The following is a 21795-nucleotide window of genomic DNA, read 5'->3' on the forward strand; positions in this document are numbered from 1 at the left end:
ACTCTTAAGTATTTTTACTCAAGGTATTTACTTTAAAGTATTTTTAGTCACTTTATTTACTTTAAAGTAGCTTTTACTAATTTTTACAACTTTTAAGTATTTTTACTCTTTTTATCAACTTTTAAGTATTTTTACTATTTAAAAAGTGAAATATCTCTAAAAGTACAAATTATTTCAAAAATTCTAATGGTAGCCAATATGTCCTAAGTAGGCTGAACGTTATAGAGTTGGAACGGAGTTTCTAGCTAAAAGTATGAATTTCTCCATTGAAATGAATGGGAGTTTTTTAGAAGTAAAAAGTGAAATATCTCTAAAAGTACAAATGATTTCAAAAATTCAAATGGTAGCCGATATGTCCTGAGTAGGCCGAACGTTGAAGAGTTGGAACGGAGTTTGTAGCTAAAAGTATGAAGGACTAGTTAGCCGTCAAAAAACGGGCGGAATATAGTATATAAATAGTGGCAATAACATTAGTGTGATCGCTTTAGCGATCCCACAATAATAAATAGTGGCAATAACATTAGTGTGATCGCTTTAGCGATCCCACAATTATATCATATTTATATCATTTCAAATGTAGAATGGCCATAAATGAGCCATCTTTTGAACGTCCTTCCTGGCCAGCTGAGCCTCCAGTTCTGTGATTTGGTGATTGGCTGCTTCCAGTCTCTGAGTCTGCTGGGCCGCGCTTTCCCTGAGACTCAATCGAACCCTGATTCCCCGTTACCCGTGGTCACCATGGTAAGCACGTAGCGTACCATCGAAAGTTGATAGGGCAGACCTCGCCGCCGCGGAGGGCGGGCGATCTGCCAGAGTTTATCCAGAGTCACCAAAAGAGCCATAAACCCCATCTCTACTGCCTATGGAGAAAGCTTCTGACCACCACTTGGATCTTCACTTGGAAACGAGACAGAAAAGGACTTAAATGCAAATGTATATTTTATTCATTAAAATAATGTAAAACCGCGGTGTGACAAGGTTGAAACGGGGGTTTTCTTATTTTTTGTAATATCTATTTTATTGATGCTTAATGTATAATTATTGCGCACTTAAACCATCATCTTATTATTTTCTGTATAACATTAATTGCTCTGTGTTGTATCTACGAATGTTTTCCCCTGGTCCCTTAGTCCATTTTACCCTTGAACACTGACTGGCTCTAGGTGACCAGACCACGATGTCACGCCCAAGGGACACGGTCATGGCCAATGTCACCAGACGTTCTGTCACCGAGGACAAATGAAAGAGGCGAGAGGTGTGGTTTAGCAGGTATAAAGGTGGAGGCGGGACCGTTTGAAGGAGAGCAGAGCACCAAGAGAGAGCAAGACCTGTCAGTAGGAGAAGGACAGCAGAGGGGAAGGTTGTGCAGAGAACCACGGAGCAAGGGTGGAGAACAAGTGAGTGTAGACACACCAGCCACCTAGGAATTTGGAAGCCGAAGTGTGCCTACTCCGAGGATAAGAAGTAGTAGAAGCGATTGAACCGAAGGAGAGGAAGAGGCGAGACCAGTGGCGTCAGTTCAGTAAAAGCTAGGGTATGGCAGGGTTAACTATCGGCCGAAAAAAAATTTGGGGGCCCCTTTTTGGGGGGGCCCTTTTTCGGCCGCACGGCTTGTCTGCTGCGGGGGTTGCTGTGTCAGTCTTTTTACCAAAAAATGCATGCAGAGAGGTCTGCTTCCTTTTCATTTTAACTCACTGTTCACAAGTAAATAAAACAGCCTGTCTGCTATTGAAAAAACGCGCCTCTGCTGCTTGCTAATTAACAATAATGCATTGCACCTGTGTTGAACCTGGGATTCCCAGGCTGGGCCTGGGAATATACCATTTGACAAGATAGGGGAGATACAAGCAGTTGTGAAGAATGAAATACCCTGTGAAAGCAATCATTTTGCATTGGTAGTTATTTTACTGAAATTTAATAACAGAATAATCAACGCAGATAGACAGAGACATTCATGGATTTATTTTTTATTAAAAAAAAGAAAGAAAAAAATATATTATATATATATATATATATATATATATATTTTTTTATATATATATATATATATATATATTTTTTTTTTTCTTTTTTTTTTTGGAGCCAGGGTATGGCAGGCTATGGCAGCTGCCATACCCTGGCTCCAAAAAAAAAAAGAAAAAAAAAATATATATTTTCTCTGGGCGAGACCAGACCATAAAAGGAGATGACCATATGAGACCAGACCATAAAAGGAGCGAGGAAACGGAGAAAGTGGCGATAAACGTTGCAGGCGCAACTAACTCAGCGCCAGGTGTAAAAGCCTGGCTGGCGAGTGAGTATTCGAACGACGCAACGTTACATCCTTGTATAACCACTGACTGAACACTACGCTGTATAGCCTACTGTAAATGCACAGATGAACTGGTCCAAGTTTCTATAATTGCAGACGGAAAGAAAGAAGACAAAGAAGGCTGGCCTAAATCCTCTTCCCATACACCCCCATATATGGACATACGACATAAACCCCTTGAACAAACCGTGTTGAGTATCCAAGCACTTTATTGGCACCGCACTTTACTTTTAAAGTATTTGTTGCAAACCCCTGCTAAAGTAAACCCCCTTTGATAAAGTGAACCTTGCGTATTTTGCACAACTTTATAATTGATTTTATAGTTGTTTAATTGCTGTGTTTTAGTTATAGGCCATAGGTAGTTAGGTATTTTTATTAGTTAGTGTTTATTTTGAATGGTTTTAAGGCGCAGATGCCAATGTATTAGGGACCAAATAAACTGTACTTACCTTTTTGATACAAACCGTCTCTGTGTCCAGTTCCTCATGGGATTTTCAAGTGTTGTTGTTCTCAAACCAAGTATTCTAAAACTTACCAGTATTGACCCGAACCTGTGAAAGCCTAAAAGGAAAAAGTGTGTACATAGGGGACCTTCCTCTTTACAAAAGGTGGCGTAGTCATTAAGCAGTACTATTCAAACTGAATTCACAATAGTTACGCACCCTGCACTTTAAACTGTGCATTGATATTTTATTATTGTGAATTTGATACGAATAATTTATTGAAAGGAAAAGTGTGCTATATCTACAAGATATTGGCAAGTCAAATGTGATACATATCGGCCCTGTTCACAGCGGCATAACAGGAGGCCTACCCAGCCATATAAAAATATGGCTGGTTGTTTCATTAGTCCATGTCATCGGAAGCTGATTCTGCCTAGTGGCATCGAACCGCTCAGTGCCTTCACGGTCCTCATTAGAGGCTTCATTGACATCTTCCTCAATCTCAATCTGAACCCTAACACGAGCAGCTCTGGTCTCATTGCGCAGATCCAAGAGATGTACACACAGGAACGACGGGTACGACATCACAACTTTCTCGTTGAGGACGGTGTTGGACATGTCAGCTGTGTTTATCATGGCAGGTACGCCACCCAGGAAAGGGACGGCACTATCAATCTGATATCAATCAAGTCTTTTGAGTAAACCCAACCTTATGGGGAAACTAGTTTTAAAAGGTGTCTTTTATGTTTATCTTTTTGATGGTTATTGTTTAAAAAAAAGTTTTATTTTTTATCCCACGATTTTGTAACCCTTTTTCACCCGGTGACAATTATCTAAGTGATCCTTGGCGCTACACTCCCCCCGCCAGCCATGGGAGCCCAGAGCCGAGCTCATGCCTCCTTCAATGCATGAGAGCCAACTGACCTTATCACCTGACAGGGGGGAGTTTCCCCGGTAGGACGCAGTGCGTGGAAGGAACACGTTATTCCAACCGGCTGTCATGGGGGAGGCGGTATAGGGACCAGGATTACTGCCTGTTTTTGTGAGGGTATTAACTACCCTAGGAGACACGGGGAAAACATGCAAACTCCACACAGAGTAGGCCCTTTCGCCAACCCCACCTAGGGTATGGGCGCTGCTGACGCGGAGGAGAAGACACGCCCCCAGCGTCCCCGGCGTGAATCGAACCCAGGACCTTCTAGCTGTGAGGCGACAGCGCTACCGACTGCGCCCGGTTATTGACTTTTAAAGATTCATGTCTTTGTTAATAAATATTCTGTATGTCTAATCCTGTTTCAGTGAGTGTGTACTGGTTGAACATGAAACGGACCTATTATACTAATTTAACATGAATTTTATTAAAGCCTACTCATCACACAAGAGTGTCACACAAAAGGTTGTGAAAATAGCCGATCTACAAGCACACAACGCCTCGCCATGCGAGCTAGTAGATGGACTATTTTCACTACTTTAAAATTTTTAAAAAAATTAGAACTGTTTGACATACAAGGTTTCCACCCGACAGCGACATCTTACTGGGAAATCCTGAGTGTTGGAAGTTACTTTAAATGTTTTGATTTAAATGGTTATTTAGTTGCATTACTACTTTCTGTGCAGATATTCTTAAAGAATAAGCTCAGTTGCAATGGTGGAAAGTAACTTTTACTCGAGTACTGTTCTTGAGTACACATTTTAAGTATCTACTTTACTGGAGTATTTTACATTTTCAATACTTTTACTGAACTACATCTCAGAGGCAAATATTGTACTTGTACTCCACTATAATTATTTGAAACCTCTTTTTGATTATTATAAACCATACATTAACCACTTCACTTCACTTATACGTACTGTATGTGATGATTGAAAAACCAGTCAGATGATTTACGCTTCTGTCCCTATCAGTACAAAACTCGGATGGAGTCGACTGAAGGTGACTTCGCAACACTCTGCGTGGCTCAAGTCACCTTCAGAGGGCGCGCCTCCGTTGGTGAAACCGAATGCTCCTTTTTCAATGAGATTGGTACTGTGACACATATATTACTTACTTAAAGGGGTAGTTCACCCCCAAAATAACTTTTTTTCTATTGATTACTGACCATCTGGAGCCTTGAATTCATAGATATTTTTTTGTTTTTGTCACATTCCTAAGCCAATAATTTGATTATAATAAATTTAGCCCCATTGATTCCGGTAGGAGACACAAATGCATTTGTGTCTCCTACCGGAATCAATGGGGCTAAATTGATTATAATCAAATAATAAAGGAAGGAATGCGACAAAAACAAATAAATATCCATGAATTCAAGGCTCCATGGGGTGAGTAATCAATAGAAAAAAAGTTATTTGGGGGGTGAACTACCCCTTTAATTACTTCATCTTCGTTCCCTGTGGAACATAAGGCTTTGACTATCTGCTTCATCTGGTCCTGTCCTGTGCAGCATGCCTCGCCCCATGTTACGTTTGCCTATATATATATATATACTATATCTCTGCTGTCCGGCAGAAACCAGCCAACTCCCAAATGTTTATTTTTCAGGAAATGAAAAAAACAAAACAAAAATGGAGTTGGGAGGTTTTGTTTATCATTGATAAGAACAGCTGAATGGACCTCCAAGCTCACAATGAGGTTGGAGGTCAAAAGGGGGTGGAGCCTGGAGTCAGCTAAACCAGCTAACTCCACCCCCTTTGCTGGAGTTAGCTGGTTTAGCCAAAAGTTTGAGGATCCAATGGAGTTAGCTGGTTTTGTCAGAAGCACTTTTTAATACTTTTCATTGGTTCAATAACTATATCGAACCAATGATATAACTATATCGTTCTCCATTGTATTTGTTGTAATAGTTGGTGTGCACTCTCTCCTCCACTTGACTTAGAACGATTTTAAAAACTATACTTATAGTGCTGCTCAGTGTGTAGGCCCTTAAGTGTTGCTTATACACCCCTACCCAGGAAGCAGCTGGGGGAGTATCAACGGGAGCTGCGTCAGGATGAGGATCGCTTCATGGCCGACTTCGCGCTCAGCGTGCGGCAGTTTGACCTGCTGCTGGACAAGATCTCGGCGGACATCTACCGACGAGACACGTGCTGGCGCGAAGCCATCGACCCGGCCGAGCGGCTCGCCATCTGTTTACGGTGACTCAACTTGGTTCTCAGTGTGTGGGGTTCCCAGTGGTGTAAAGTAACTAAGTACATTTACTCAAGTACTGTACTTAAGTATAATGTTGAGGTATTTGTACTTTACTCATTTCTAATTTCCAATACTTTTACTTCTACTCCCCTACATCTCAGAGGCAAATATTGTACTTTTACTCCACTACAATTATTTGAAAACTTTAGTTTCTAGTTACTTTTCAGATATAAGTTATGATATTATGAAACCACTTTTTATTTATTTTATATTTTATACCTAGGCTAGCCGATCTACAAGCTCACAACACGCCGCATCGCGACGCGTTGTGAGCTTGTAGATCGGCTATTCTCAAACATTTTAGTACTTTTACTTTTGGTACATTTTGATGCCAATACTTTTGTACTTTTACTCAAGTAATTTTTGTATTCTAGACTTTTACTTGTAACAGAGTATTTCTGTATTGCAGTATTGATACTTTTACTTACTGTAAGTAAAGCATTTGAGTACTTTTTCCACCACTGAATGTGGGGTTTGATGGTCCATTGTGGAACCTTGGGCCGTCAACCTTTACTTTATAGAGTGCAGTCAGAAGACAGGCCTTGATAGCCACAGCGTTGATATACTGAATGTAATAGATAAGAACTTCAGAATTCTCCAGGCGCTCAACCGAACGCTTGTTTGCATGCAGACTTAGATGTGGAGCGAATTGCCTTCGTGATATATCAGGTCGTATTGTTTTAATATCATTAATTTGCTGTTCTTTTATTCACATAGTATAGAGGGAATCTCCCTTGTTTGTCAATAAAGATGCCTTGCGCATGTAAAAGGTAATTTCTGTGTATGTCGTCTATAAACTGGACTTTAGGGTTTATTGAACCAAGAGTGACAGGACTGTCACGGCACATCAGCTGGTGACCCCGACCGTGACCCTGTCCAGTCCAGACGACCGCTGGATCCATAAGATCCAAATAACAATTCGCCCATACACTATGTGCTACAATTCCTTGGGGCCCCAGGAAGGGTACACACGGTGCTATATGTGAATTGTATTATACCAAATTTAGGTCAATTATTAAAGACAATGTGTAAATATGATTGCATACATGTGAAGTCACCACTGAACAGCAGATTGAATGACCTTTGTGTTTAATACTTAGGCTCTGTACTCCCCATACCCCAGTTTGCCCCGTCAGCGTGGCTGGGTGGACCGAGTTGATTCTCGTTACACTGTCTCTCTGTATTCTATGATCTTATAGTTTACTGAGACACTACACTGTTTCTCTGTATTCTATGATCCTATAGTTTACTGAGACACTACACTGTCTCTCTGTATTCTATGACCCTATAGTTTACTGACACACTACACTGGTTGAGTTTGCACGGCTCTCTATTCAGCTAACCACGCCGGGTCCATAAGAGAAGATAGCGTGCAGCCTAAGTTGTCTCGTCATATGTCGTTGTTTGTATTTGTTTGTTTGTTTGTTTTGTCTTGTATGTAACGAACAAGGTTTAGACTTAAAGTGGAGTCTTGAAAAAAAATGTACACTGCGACCGAGTGAAGGTTTAGACTTAACGTGGAGTCTTGAAAAAAATGTACACTGCGACCGAGTGAAGGTTTAGACTTAAAGTGGAGTCTTGAAAAAAAATGTACACTGCGACCGAGTGAAGGTTTAGACTTAAAGTGGAGTCTTAAAAAAAATGTACACTGCGACCGAGTGAAGGTTTAGACTTAACGTGGAGTCTTGAAAAAAATGTACACTGCGACCGAGTGAAGGTTTAGACTTAAAGTGGAGTCTTGAAAAAAATGTACACTGCGACCGAGTGAAGGTTTAGACTTAAAGTGGAGTCTTAAAAAAAAAATGTACACTGCGACCGAGTGAAGGTTTAGACTTAACGTGGAGTCTTGAAAAAAATGTACACTGCGACCGAGTGAAGGTTTAGACTTAAAGTGGAGTCTTGAAAAAAATGTACACTGCGACCGAGTGAAGGTTTAGACTTAAAGTGGAGTCTTAAAAAAAAATGTACACTGCGACCGAGTGAAGGTTTAGACTTAACGTGGAGTCTTGAAAAAAATGTACACTGCGACCGAGTGAAGGTTTAGACTTAAAGTGGAGTCTTGAAAAAAATGTACACTGCGACCGAGTGAAGGTTTAGACTTAAAGTGGAGTCTTTAAAAAAATATACACTGCGACCGAGTGAAGGTTTAGACTTAACGTGGAGTCTTGAAAAAAATGTACACTGCGACCGAGTGAAGGTTTAGACTTACAGTGAAGTCTTGAAAAAAATATACACTGCGACCGTTTGTTTGTTTGTTTTGTCTTGTATGTAACAAAGTTGGGATATTGTGTCATTGTTAAGTGTACATGTTTGTATCTACTGTAAGCAGGAGGTGTGCTGCACACAGACTGCTGGTCCGTTCTGTATATGTTCGTTACGCCACCGGACACATCCCCAACTGGTTTTTACACTGAACGCCTGACAAGTGGTGACTGACCGTGTGACTGCTGCAGCTGTATGTGTGTCCCACTTTGGGGTAAGTGTTGGAGGTGAATGCTTTGGAAATTGTGAGCGTATGAATGACAGGCGCACCCATTTTATACATTAGGGCCGTGGTTCAACATATTTCATATGTGCCCCTCGATCGTTGCCGTTCCTGGGTCCATATATGTAATTGGGTTGGGGTGGCCTTGTAGAGTACTACTGATTCTGGTTACTGTGGTGCATTCACAAGTGCATGGCTGCGTACCATTTTGAGTCTGACTCAGTGGGGCACAGTGGTTTACTTCTGAGTGAGCGGCGTGAAGGCCTGAGGACTGAGACACTAGGGGAATATTTTCCAGGGGGAGGAGAAAGAGAAAGAAACTCAGATATACCCCACATTCACGTAAGGTGCATCCAAGACACCTACTACTGTTCTTTTTTGCTGGATTAAAAAATGTGAGTTATATTGAAGCCTATACCCCTGAGAATTTACATACTGCAGTGATCTAACGTCATTAATTAACGTATTTAAAATAAGATGAATAAATAAACAGTGGCCACCAGCTTCACATAGAGGGAGAGAAATAGTCTTCCTTCAATCTATTAAAATAGACAGTTGAAAGAATGGGGGGGAAGGAAGGCGCTGTGACCTTCACCCATTACCAGATGCCTGTAGCAGTGGCACACACACACTGATAAGATTCCCACAACACTGTCAGTGGAAAAGGAAAACAATTTTTTTTTTTTTTTCATGAGAATGCTCCCAGCTAAAATGTAGTCATGGACAGTGGAAGTAAATCTGGTTGAAATTAGTGACCCAACATAAGTGTGTAGATCAACTAAATTCTCTGTAGAATAATAAAATAAATGCAGACATATTGTACTGTGACCAAGCCCGCTTATATCCTTAATACTTCTACAAGCTTGTAGATCTGCTATTGTTGTTGCAGTTATGAACAGTCTGAAATGTGCGATAACTATTTAGTAATCCCAGAAATTAAGGACACTGATAACTAGGGAAGGCCACCCTTAGATTAGATGATTGGAGTCAGTTTTAAAAAATAAAATAAAAAAGCGAGGTCAGAAGAGAGTAGAAATATGACGTTCAAATAAATTAGTTTCTTCAGATAATTCTGCAGAAATATAGAGAAAACAGTAGCTTGCATACAATAATATTCAAATTAATCTGTATGTTTAGGTATGGGGCAACTAAATTGTGTAATTATATTTTCACTCAAATCAATTAAGTGGTACAAAAAGTCAGTGTATGAGTGAGTGACATAACTAATTATAACTTTAATAATAATAATCATAATAATAATAATAATAACAATAATACGTTTAAGAATGTAAGTGGGCAGAAAGCCCAAACGCTTGTAGTGTGAACTCTTAATTCCTTGTTTCATTAGCACGGCCAAGCTGCATAACATATACTGTAGTGGAGAGTGACATTTTGGAGTGCAGTGATCATAAAACATTAGTTGTTATAGACCAAACATGGCTTGCACGCGCACATGAAGGCCAAGAGCAGAACAGAGGCCTTACTGACATCACATGCACCATAGCGAGATTTGCCACACAGACTGCAGTATCAAAATACATTCAAGTGCCACAGACACAGTGCCTGTAGGTAATCCATACACTAAGTGACATATTCCCAAAATGGACCTTCACAGAAGTTAGAGATGTATTGATTCCACATTCGACGCTAACTTACAGCATGAGTGGCAGAGGTTCACTTCCAGCTGTGACCTGATGGGACATGGAACTGTACTGTGTGCGCTACAAGTGAAACACCACAACATAAACCATCGTTCTGGACATGACGTAGAGGGCCAGCAATAGATACAAGCTGTGACGTGGTTGAGACTCACTTCTGATGACACCTACGGGGAACAGACACCAAGCCTTGGGGAAGCTTGGGTTACTCAGACTTTGAATGTTTCAGAGACTTTACACTAGTTCACTACCATGCTATGGTCACGGACACATGACCTCTCGTCTCTTCAGCCAATGGAATATACGCAGCCGGGGTTGACCTCTTGCCCACTCTCTGTTGTTGTAGCCTCGACATGTGCAAATACATACATTTCTATCGATCTGGAGAGGACACAAAACGATTTACGTTTATAGATACAATAGCGAGGGAGACACACACACCAGAGCTATTAGTGCTTGGTCGTATCGTTATCTAAAACATAATTCGTTCTGTTATGAACTTACACAACAATATGACTAAAACAATTACAGAGTGAACTTTAATAATGTAATAAGTGAGAAAAACAACCCTGTTGAGGGAGGTCCAATGGACTTAATTGACAAGTGACAAACTCTTGGAATTATTGCTAAATAGAATGCCACATTCAAACTATATTGTTCTCAAAGTAATCTAAGTATGCAAGGCCTGTTGTTTTTCAGTTTTTCTAAAGCTGAAACTATGAAGGCACATGTAACGACTAATTAAGTTATAAGTGTGAACATATTATATTTGTTCAAAACCAAAGACAAGACTTAAGTGAAAAATTAAGGGAGGACATTAAGATGATTTTAGTGGCGAGCGGCTCTAAGTTTTTCCATATCGACACTGTGCAGTAGATGTCCTTTCTTATCAAGATGTTTACAGTTCAGCTGTTTCACCCAATTCAGTGGCTGTGTCAACAAGACAGGCACAGATGAACGAGACTGAAGTGCACAAGGGAACCTCAGAGTTGTGATAATAATTAAGTATAAGTGATTGAAATGAGAATTATTGCCTAGTGATAGCTAAAATAGGGCTTAAATAGAGTTAAGTGTTTTATGTTTTTATGTTACGTGAATAATAACATTATTTAAGCGAAGAGGTTTGCATTCCAACATTAGAAGTGATAGATTTTTTTGGAGCGATAAATTGATCACACTGTGGCAGGGTGGACAGGGTGAACCATAGCAAGATAAGTTTATAGCAGAAACACTAGATATCATACCTACTGGGGACATTTAGGCCCTTACAAGATACCAAAATATCTTATAAGTGTATCTAAATTTGTTACGTGAATTGAAAGGTAGTTGATTTCTGTTGCAGTTGAGTTAAGTGGTTGTCAAGAGACTCACGAGCACGTTGGGTGATGCCTAGCAGAACATTTATGACCACGGGGGTAGCTGCACGGTCCATGGCCTCAGAAGGGTGCACACTTCGGGGCTGTGCGCGTGTTGGCTCCTTTTGTGCTCTGGCTTGATTTGATTCACATACAGCGAAGTGAGGTGTTTGTGTGTGCTGCTCAAAATATCTCCCCCTTATGGTAATGGTCAGTGCGTTTGGTGTACATTATGAGAACATGCCGGGTTTTGGGTGCAGAGTGGATGTCAAGTGATTTCATACATTGCTGACATTTGCTTTACAGTTTATTGCCAGTTGCGGTGGGCTGACTGAAACCTACACTAGTGTCAAAAGAATGCATACTTTACATCATCGATTTTGGTGCTAGATGTATCCAATTACCTTGCTCATCATTGACCTAACGTTTATTTCAATTACCATGTGACCACTGATTGACCAAGGTGTGATTAAGGTTATGTGATTTTGCTGTCATTAACCTTCCATTTCTCTGAAACAGGTCATGGGTTGCAGAAGAGAAGTGTACAATTTTGTACAGCCCGAGGATAATGTCAATTGACCTGTGCATAAAGCACAGGAAAGTTGTTTTGTTGTGTTTCCAATTACATTTTGTGTATGGTATGTGTTGTTGTGTATGTCAAAAAGGGTAAAGGAGGGTGGCACCCTGGCCTCTGCACATTCCTATGCTGTGTGCCCTGCCGGGTGTCAGGTCAAGGAGGGAAATAATATAATAGCAGATTGATATTGAGATACATAGTATAATGTTAAGTGACTTGTAGAAACTTTCATGTCGAAGTGTTGTAATGTTGCCGTTAATTTTTGTTAAATGGATATGCTTAGACTTATGGCAGAGTGACCAATACAGAGACACTTAAGTGTAAGGAAGGAGAGACAGTGACACGCACACACTCTCATACACAAGCACGCCACAAATTAGATAGTATAATAGTACAAATACAGTCGATAGTCCAGATAGTATAATTAAAGTCCAAAGCATAATACGGGCCAAAGACCTAAGTGAAAGACTTGCCACTAGACAATATTTACTACACAAATTTTTTTTTTATATCAAGGAGGGTGACTACACAATAAATTTGACTAGTACCCATATCACTCTCAGCCAGACAGGAACATACCATTGTTTCATGGGGTTTAATCAGAGTGATTCTTTAGAGACAGATGTAGTATTGAGAGACCAAACAGAGAGATTTTTACACGGCCCGACATCTATGCTGCCCAAGGCCACTGAACGACCCCAGAATACATAATAAGTTTGATTTTGATTTTGATAGTAATGTTGGGGGATGTAATCTGATCGTAGCGATCTCCCTGGCAGCTTTAGGCACATTAAATATGGGCTATCCCAATACACACCACAGAAACATTATATTGCCACCTGGGCCCCAATGCTGAACTTGACGAAGAACACCCCTGCACGATATCTACGCCCGACCTTTGACCTCAAGGAGGGTACGGATCTGACTGGCGCTTGGGGGTTGGGGCCCCTGTGTATAATACGGGGGGCTCCGGTCTCAGGCCCCAGGAGGGTACGGACCCGGGGGGCTCGGGAGTGGGACCTCCGCCTCTTAGCTCATTCAGTGCCAAGTACATTCGTTAATGGCACTGGATGGGTTGGGGGGGGGGCCTAGTCTTGGGCTCTGTCGGAACCTCCTCCTCCGGGCTCGGAAAAGTGACCACCTCAACCAGAGGAATTGGAGAAGAAACCAAAAATGCACACAGAGAAATAGATAAATGATTTTTTTTTAAAATATATATATATTACACATGTTAGAATAGTTGCTTGTAAAGGAAAACTCAGTGGGAATGCCCCACTGAGGGACCCTAAGTTTAGCAATGCAATATGGAATCAAATGATGTAATTGTCCCCAATAAGAGCTCATGTCCAGATGGTAGGTTTGGGACTGCCCCAGCCTAGTTCAGAGTTTCCCCTTCAAAGAAAAGGGTTTTCCTCGGCTCACATGACTCAAAAAGAGAATAATGGGACCTGATTTTTTTAAACATGAAATATGTTATATATTACACATGTTAGAATAGTTGCTTGTAAAGGAAAACTCAGTGGGAATGCCCCACTGAGGGACCCTAAGTTTAGCAATGCAATATGGAATCAAATGATGTAATTGTCCCCAATAAGAGCTCATGTCCAGATGGTAGGTTTGGGACTGCCCCAGCCTAGTTCAGAGTTTCCCCTTCAAAGAAAAGGGTTTTCCTCGGCTCACATGACTCAAAAAGAGAATAATGGGACCTGATTTTTTTAAACATGAAATATGTTATGCAAGTGGATAATTTCTATAAAGTACTGTTTAAGTGTTTAATCTTGTGTTGTTGTGGGTACTAAATTCGTACCCAAGGAGGGCTTGATGGTCCATTGTGGAACCTTGGGCCGTCAACCTTTACTTTATAGAGTGCAGTCAGAAGACAGGCCTTGATAGCCACAGCGTTGATATACTGAATGTAATAGATAAGAACTTCAGAATTCTCCAGGCGCTCAACCGAACGCTTGTTTGCATGCAGACTTAGATGTGGAGCGAATTGCCTTCGTGATATATCAGGTCGTATTGTTTTAATATCATTAATTTGCTGTTCTTTTATTCACATAGTATAGAGGGAATCTCCCTTGTTTGTCAATAAAGATGCCTTGCGCATGTAAAAGGTAATTTCTGTGTATGTCGTCTATAAACTGGACTTTAGGGTTTATTGAACCAAGAGTGACAGGACTGTCACGGCACATCAGGTTCCTTGGTGGGGGTTGTTCCAGTGGGTCTCCTCCCTGCCAGCTATATGATTGATAGTCATAGTTGGGAACCAAATGGACCCTTATGGGTCTGTAACTTTGGGTCCGTGGCACCAATGCATACCAAACTGGGGGTCTTTTCAAATTAAAAAGGTAAAAAGTCACATGGTGGATCCACAAAGGGAAGTAGTTGTCCACATAGGGTTCACTAACTATACCAACTATTTTTGACTTTTTGCCTTTATTGATCGATTTTCTTAAGTGAAGATAAACAGGAAAGAGGGAGAGAGAGAAAAGAGACACGCAGCAAAGGTCGTGGGAAACGGGACTCAAACCCTGCTTATGAGCCTAGGTGCCCGGACCGCAAGGCCAGCGATCCAACTACACTTTTTACACGTCAGTTCAGCTCATTACAACAGTTTTTTTAATTTATTTGACCACTGTCTTACAGATACCTCGCCACCGGCGATTCCTATTCGTCCATCTCTAAAAGCTTCCGGGTGGGCAAATCCACCGTGGTCGGCATCTTGTCCTCTGTGGCGGACGCCATCTGGAACAGTCTGGTCGAGGAGTTCATGCCCGCGCCGAAGAAGCACGAGTGGAAAGCCATAGCGGACGAGTTCGGCCAACGCTGGGACTTCCCTCACTGCGTGGGTGCGTTGGAGGCCAAGCACGTGGTCATCAAGGCGCCCGCGCACTCAAAGTCGAGGCGGGAACAGTTTTCGATCGTCCTCCTGGCCGTGGTGGACGCCAACGGCCTGTTCCGCACGGCGGACGTGGGGGCTTTCGGGAGGAGCAGCGGCGGCGACGGCGAGATCCTTTCGGCGTCCGAGTTCGGAAAGGCCCTGCACGAGGGAACGCTCGACCTTCCGGACGACTCGCCGATCCAGACCGCCGAGCACCTGGGACCCGTCCCTTACGTTTTCGTGGCCGACGAAGCGCTCGCTCCGCAACGGAACGTCCTCTGTCCGTTCCCCGGGAGGCCCCTTCACGTGGACGCTCAGCGGGTCTTCAACTACCACCTGTCCCGCGCGCGGGGGGTGGCGGAGAGCGCCTTCGGCCAGCTGGCCTCGCAGTTCAGAGTGTACAACAGGTAAGGATGGGACGATATGAACATTTCATGTCACGATTATTGTGTAAAAAATTATTGAGATTAACAATTTTATCACGATTAACAAAATATGCTTAAAACTTAAAATGCCACTTTCGTTAACCACTTGAACGGCCAGCATCCCTATTCTGGGGGGAACGTTCGCCAAAAATTGCCGATCTATAAGCTCACAACGCCTTGCGTTGCAACACGTTGCGAGCTTGTAGATCTGCTATTTTTGGCGACTCGATTTGTGTAGAGTGAAATAAGAGCGTACCAAATGCTCTTTATGGTCCGTTTTTATCAAGTACAGAGGGTTTAAGTGGTACTGAATTTGCAGCTCAACAAAAGCTAATTCATCCTAGTGTATGACAGAGGACCATTTCCCGATAAATTAAAATCTCGGCGATACGATTATTGTGAGCGGTTTTTATATCACGATAATCCACAGGGTGATGGAGGTGAGCCCCGCCACCGCGGAGAAGATAGTGAGAGCCACCACCGTCCTGCACAACTTCCTCAGACGGGACCAGCAGGACACGGCCGCCCACGTGGCTCTGGCGGCGGAGACCGCAGACGCTCTCCGTCCGGTTGGAATGGTCGGGAGCCACTGTGCCAGTCAAGAGGCTCTCTCCGTGAGAGAGAAGTTCACAGAGTACTTCAACTCACCGGCCACTGCTGTGGCTTGGCTGAACGACTATGTTTAAGGTACTAGTCACCTTCTCTCTCACCCATGAATGTAACCACTTAAACCCCTATATACTTGTTGACAAGGGTCCCCCAGAGCTCTATAATTGGTCCTTTTTTCCCTCTACCCCACTGGTTCGCAACATGGTGTCTGGGGTGGGGGTCTTTAAGGAGGTTCCAAGGGTCCCCAGCGAGCGACATGATTGTTTGTTGGGAACCAAATGGACCCTTACAGGCTCTGGTTCCATTTGTACAATCTTAAGAGTTAAATTATCACTGAGGATTTTACAGTGTATCCTTGCCAAAAATAGCTGATCTACAAGCTCACGTTGCAAGTGTTGTGAGCTTATAGATACAGCTGTTTTCCCCCAATGGTTGCCCCAGAATAGGGACGTTAGGTTCCATATGGCTCAGACAGAGACACTAAACAGTGCAAAAGTTGCCTTGTTTTTGATGATTGTGTGGCAATTGTTTGTAACCATCTGTTGTCAAGGTTCCATGTCACATTTAGTCATTTAATATTGTCACGCTGGGTAAATATTAGTCATGATAACAGTATGCAGGACTACTGAATTGATTCTCACTCTTATTTAGCCCAACAACAAGAAACACAATCAATCAATGTGCCCATATACAGTATACTCCGGTCTCAACATACTGTAACTCCGGTCCGACGGTTGAGTTGTGCATAAACACAAGAAATGTAATTGACCTACCTTAGCTTGCTTTAAGATGGAATTGAGCATCATACACAAGCTTGAGCATGGCCATGTGCACCTCACTTCTTTTTCCTAATGGCAGGCCGTGGCACAGGCCATGGGCCAGAAGTTGGAACAAAATGTTCAACTTCATAATATTTTGTTGTGAGGACATTTAAAACTGCCCGCTCTAAAGCCATCTTACCCCTCATTTGCACTTGTAGCTGAAGCTCTCTTTTCTTTTAGGTCACGGCTGACCGGCCCCTGACAACTGGCTGCTGCTGACTGGTCCCTGGTATTGTTCTCCTGTTCACGGGCCCCTGACTCTGGTGGCCCTGGTGCTGGCTTTTGGTGACGAGCCCCTGAAATTGGCTGCTGGCATTTAGTCGCTATTACATATTGTTGCTGTCGGGCAGAAACCTCATCTCTCCATATTTACAATTTAGGCATTTAACGCTCGTAATCCAGAGCGATTTCAACTTTTGATGTTGTTTTTTTTCTTTCGTAAATGAATGCCCTATTTCGTCATACTACAGTGACAAACAAAAGTAGCAAAAATACACAACACGTTACGAGCTTGTAGATCTGCTAACAGTGCACATGGGCCTTCTTGTTATATAATCCTTTGCAGACAGGGAGGAAACATACTTACATATTACTGTATGTTGATTTGACTTTAAATCAGTGATTTTGCCTCGATTACTATTCATGAACGATTATTAGTTTGTGAGCTTGTATATTGTATAATACAGGCTAGTTTTTCTGTGTCGATTTGTATATATATATATATATATATATATATATATATATATATATATATATATATATATATATATACAAATCGACATATATATATATATATATATATATATTATTATTTGTCTGTGTCGATTTGTATATGTATATATATATATATATATATATATATATATATATATATATATATATATATATATATGTATATATATATACATATACAAATCGACACAGAAAAATAATTATATATATATATATATATATATATATATATATATATATATATATATATATATATATATATATATATATATATATATGTCGATATATATATATATATATATATATATATATATATATATATATATATATATATATATATATATATATATATATATATATATGAAATGTTTCTCGATTCTAAGTTGGTTCTAAATATCGGTTTAGATATGTTTATTGCCTAGCCTAATACATATGTATGTACACAATTATCCAGATACTCAATACTGGACAATGGACATTGTAATAGTTGACACTGTACATACTGTATCAATCTTGTGTATATTATTATTATTTTATTTTTTTTGTGCTGTAAAAAATGTATTAAAAGAAAATGTGCCCCCTACTATACTGTTTGTTTCTGCATGGCATTTTTTTGTCTCGGATGATACCAAAGTAGACTTCAATCGGCTACTTGAAAATAGCCGATCTACAAGCTCACATGAGCTTGTACATAGGCTATTAAAAAAAACTCTTGCAATAAAATAAATAATATTTGGATTTTTTTTTTAAAACATTCTAACAACACAAATGCTCCCTGGCACAAAACATTTTCATGAAAAGATTTGAGAACCATTGGTTTAATTTTTTTAATTTTTTTAAAGCCTAAATAAGCAAGTACCTAAATAAGCAAGTACACTTTATAAATAAGCCACACAAAACTACTAATTTTACAAGCAACTTTACAGAAAAAGAAGCCCAAAGTCGCTTATAATAAGCTGTCAATCTATCAAACTCACTCACTATGGCGGCGAAAGTGGGCTGATTTAACGGTGTCTCGACCCTGTTACGTCGCTATGCCCGGCCCCTATAGAGCACCGAAGTCCTGACGTGACTCGTTCATCCCCAGGTTTGCGGAAGTAATTTCTCTATGGAGAATAACATTGGGTCATCTTAGAATCGTCTCATATAAGAATTGTGGTCCAAAAATAAACACCGCGTGTCGGCGTTATTGTCAGGGAGGGGGTTCTGTATCGTTTACGATAGTCAGTCACTTATATTTGATACAGTCTGTTTCTGGCGAAAATGTAACTAATTCGGCGGAAGTAACATTATCGTTTTCTCACCGTCAGTTGATGCTTCATATCCATAAGAGTCAACACGCCGGGGTCATTTGTTTATTTTTGGAACACAGTTCTTATTTGACGCGATATTAAATACGTCTATGGGATTCAGAACGGGGGTGGAAAACTGCGAACCAGGTAGACAAACAAAGGATGTGTAAATGACGTCAGACTTCGGCGGTCTATAGACATACCATCAAAATCTATACTGGCACTGACCAGCAGGTGTCGCCCTGCACTGTGTTGAACTCTTAATCAATCGATCTATACAGGGCTGTTAGTCTAGTACAGTAGTTCCCAAACTGGGGGTCCCCAAATTAGTTTGGGGGATCCCCAGTTGATTACTGTAATAACATTGTATCATACTTCGGTTACCGTCAATGTGCAATAAGGCCAAGGCCCAGGGGTCCGGTTGGCCTTGGTTGTCCACTGGTCGGCAAACTGGCCTTGGCACTCCCCTGTGTAACTAGCTGCTGGACTTCCTAACAAACAGACCTCAATCTGTGCGGGTCGGAAACAAATAAGTCCAACGTCATCTCCCTGAGCCCAGGGCTGTGTTCGGAGTCCACTGCTGTTCAGCCTGATGACCCATGACTGCTGTGCTAGGTTCAGTGCCAACCACATCGTGAAATTTGCGGACGACACGACAGTCGTGGGCCTCATCAGGGACGACAACAAGAACACCTACACGGAGGAAGTGAGACAGTTGGTGGGCTGGTGCAACACACAATCTGGTCCTGAATGTCAACAAGACAAAAGAGATCATCATTGTTGACTTCAGACGGAACCAGCACAGCCACACACCACTCATAAAGGACACTGCAGTGGAGGTAACGAGTAGCACCAAGTTTCTGGGAGTACAGGTCACAGACAGTCTGACATGGTCCTCAAATACGGCCTCTCTTGTAAAAAGAGCATAGAAACGTCTGTTCTTTCTACGCCGGATGAGAAGATGCTATGTGGGTGCACATACATAATGTTTTGTTGATGATGCTTTGATTTGACCGCGTACAGCACTTTGGTCAATCTCAATTGTTTTAAATGTGCTCTATAAATAAAGCTTGATTTGATTTTGATTTGAATATTCATCTGTGGATCCGAGTCAAAGAAAATGTAACTCCTCAACTCAATTCCAAGTGCTTGCCAAGGTGGTGGTGGGGCAAATATGATTATTTTGGGGGGTTGCGGCCTGATAAGGTTGAGAACCACTGCTTTAGACCAGGGTTTTCAGCTTGACTTCCCAGGACCCAAACTTACAAAAATGACTTTTGAATTAACCACTTCAGCCCTATTTAAAAACAGTGAAAATGGCAGATCTAGAAGCTGCTTTACCCTGTATACACTTATACTGTATGTTGGTTTGTTTACTGTTGAGTGAGAAAACAATGTTGCACACAAGCAAATAATCTGGGGACCCCCCCAAAATAATTGTATTATGTTATGGACTATGTGAAAACTACAGGGGCTCCGTAGAAAACAGTGTAATGCAGTTGTGATAATGTGTATGTGCGTGCGTGTGCGCGCGACGCGCGCGTGTGTGTGTGTGTGTGTGTGTGTGTGTGTGTGTGTGTGTGTGCGTGCGTGTGTGTGTGTGTGTGCGTGCGTGTGTGTGTGTGTTGTCATTATGTTGTTTGATTAAGTGGGCGGGGCTACCACCAGCTCAGCTGTCAGACTGAGTGGGGCGTGGGCGGGGTCAGGGAAGTCCAACACAGGTGGGGACAATTTATGTTACAGGGGACTCGCAGTTGTGATTGGCTGGATGTGATTTATAGAGAGTTGGACATGTGTGGCGGTTAGCCGGTTAGTTTGTTTGAGAGCAAGAGACAGACGGACGTAAACTTAAACATACATTTAACAACAACTTCAACTTCTCCCATTCAGGTAACGTCATGTTTTATTCACCTTTACGCAAAACATTGTAAACCGTTGTGGCTGTGATCTTGTAGATCTGCTAAAACTCCTCCTAAGCAGCATGTGGTTGTAGCCCTGAAACAAGTCATATCATGACGCAACTTGTACCTGGTTTTGCCACTTTCTCCACTTACAACCCGTACAACTACATAAACGTTCAGATTTCAAATATAAAGTGCTGATCCCACGGCTATGGATGTAACGAGTTGAAACACTTGAGTCTATAAGTACCCGTGTCTTCCGTATTGTTCAATAAAAAGCATTTCAATCTGATCGGCGGCCATTTTCTCATGTTCTTTCAACTACGCGACACTATCGGTTGGTAGGTGTATTGCACTCTGATGCATTATAACTCTATGAGAAAATGGCCACCGATCCGATTAACATGCTTTTTATTGAACAATACGGAGAATACGGGTACTGAGACCCCAGCGTTTCAACTTGTTACATCCATAGCCGTGGGGTCAGCACTTTATATTTGAATGGAGACCGTTCCAAAACCAGGTACAAGTTGCGCCATGACGCTCGTAACAGACGAGCGTCAAGTGAACCATGGCTAGAGTGGTAACTGTCGATGGAGAAACGTTTGTAGGTAAATAAAACAAAGTGATAAATGTTAAAATGTGTTTTATACTTAGTCTTTGGCTGGTTGCAACGGTTGAAGTTAGTGGAAAAACTAAAGACTTTATAGTTCCGTCACATTATTAATGGATGTGTTGGCTTTAAATTATACATTGATAATGATGTGTTATATTAAAATTCTACACTAATGGTAGCTATAGAATACAACTCTCGTAGATATGATTCTGACGTTTTCAATCTACGAGAGTTGTAGGGTTCACCCCCATGGACACAGGGACTTTCAGCACTATACCCCGTAGACACTACAAACGTGTACAAATTGAAAATAAAGTAGCTCCATAAAGAAACACTCACTCCGCTATACAGCCCTCGGAGCTGTATAGCGGAGTGAGAGGTTCTTTATGGAGCTAAAAATAAAGGTGCTTACCCCCACACCCCAAATGTTAACTCTCGCTACGGGGTAGTAGTTTAATGTTATAATCCATATCTTTCAATAAAGAAGTGTTTTAATGCCGTC

The 21795-nt window shown here is 41.4% G+C and overlaps 1 protein-coding gene across 1 annotated transcript; it reads left to right on the plus strand.

Moving 5' to 3' along the window:
* Positions 1 to 3141: 3141 nt before the first annotated feature.
* Positions 3142 to 17417, plus strand: LOC308092263 (uncharacterized protein; the record flags this gene model as incomplete). Its single annotated transcript, XM_080438111.1, has 5 exons — positions 3142 to 3395; positions 5704 to 5886; positions 14663 to 15304; positions 15753 to 16009; positions 16933 to 17417. 4 exons carry the CDS (start codon positions 3142 to 3144, stop codon positions 16006 to 16008), a joined length of 1335 nt encoding a protein of 444 aa, XP_080294237.1. The 3' UTR covers position 16009; positions 16933 to 17417.
* Between the last annotated feature and the right edge of the window lie 4378 nt (positions 17418 to 21795).

Source organism: Gymnoscopelus braueri (genome assembly GCF_963280865.1).
Source record: "Gymnoscopelus braueri genome assembly, chromosome: 9".
Taxonomy (NCBI): domain Eukaryota; kingdom Metazoa; phylum Chordata; class Actinopteri; order Myctophiformes; family Myctophidae; genus Gymnoscopelus; species Gymnoscopelus braueri.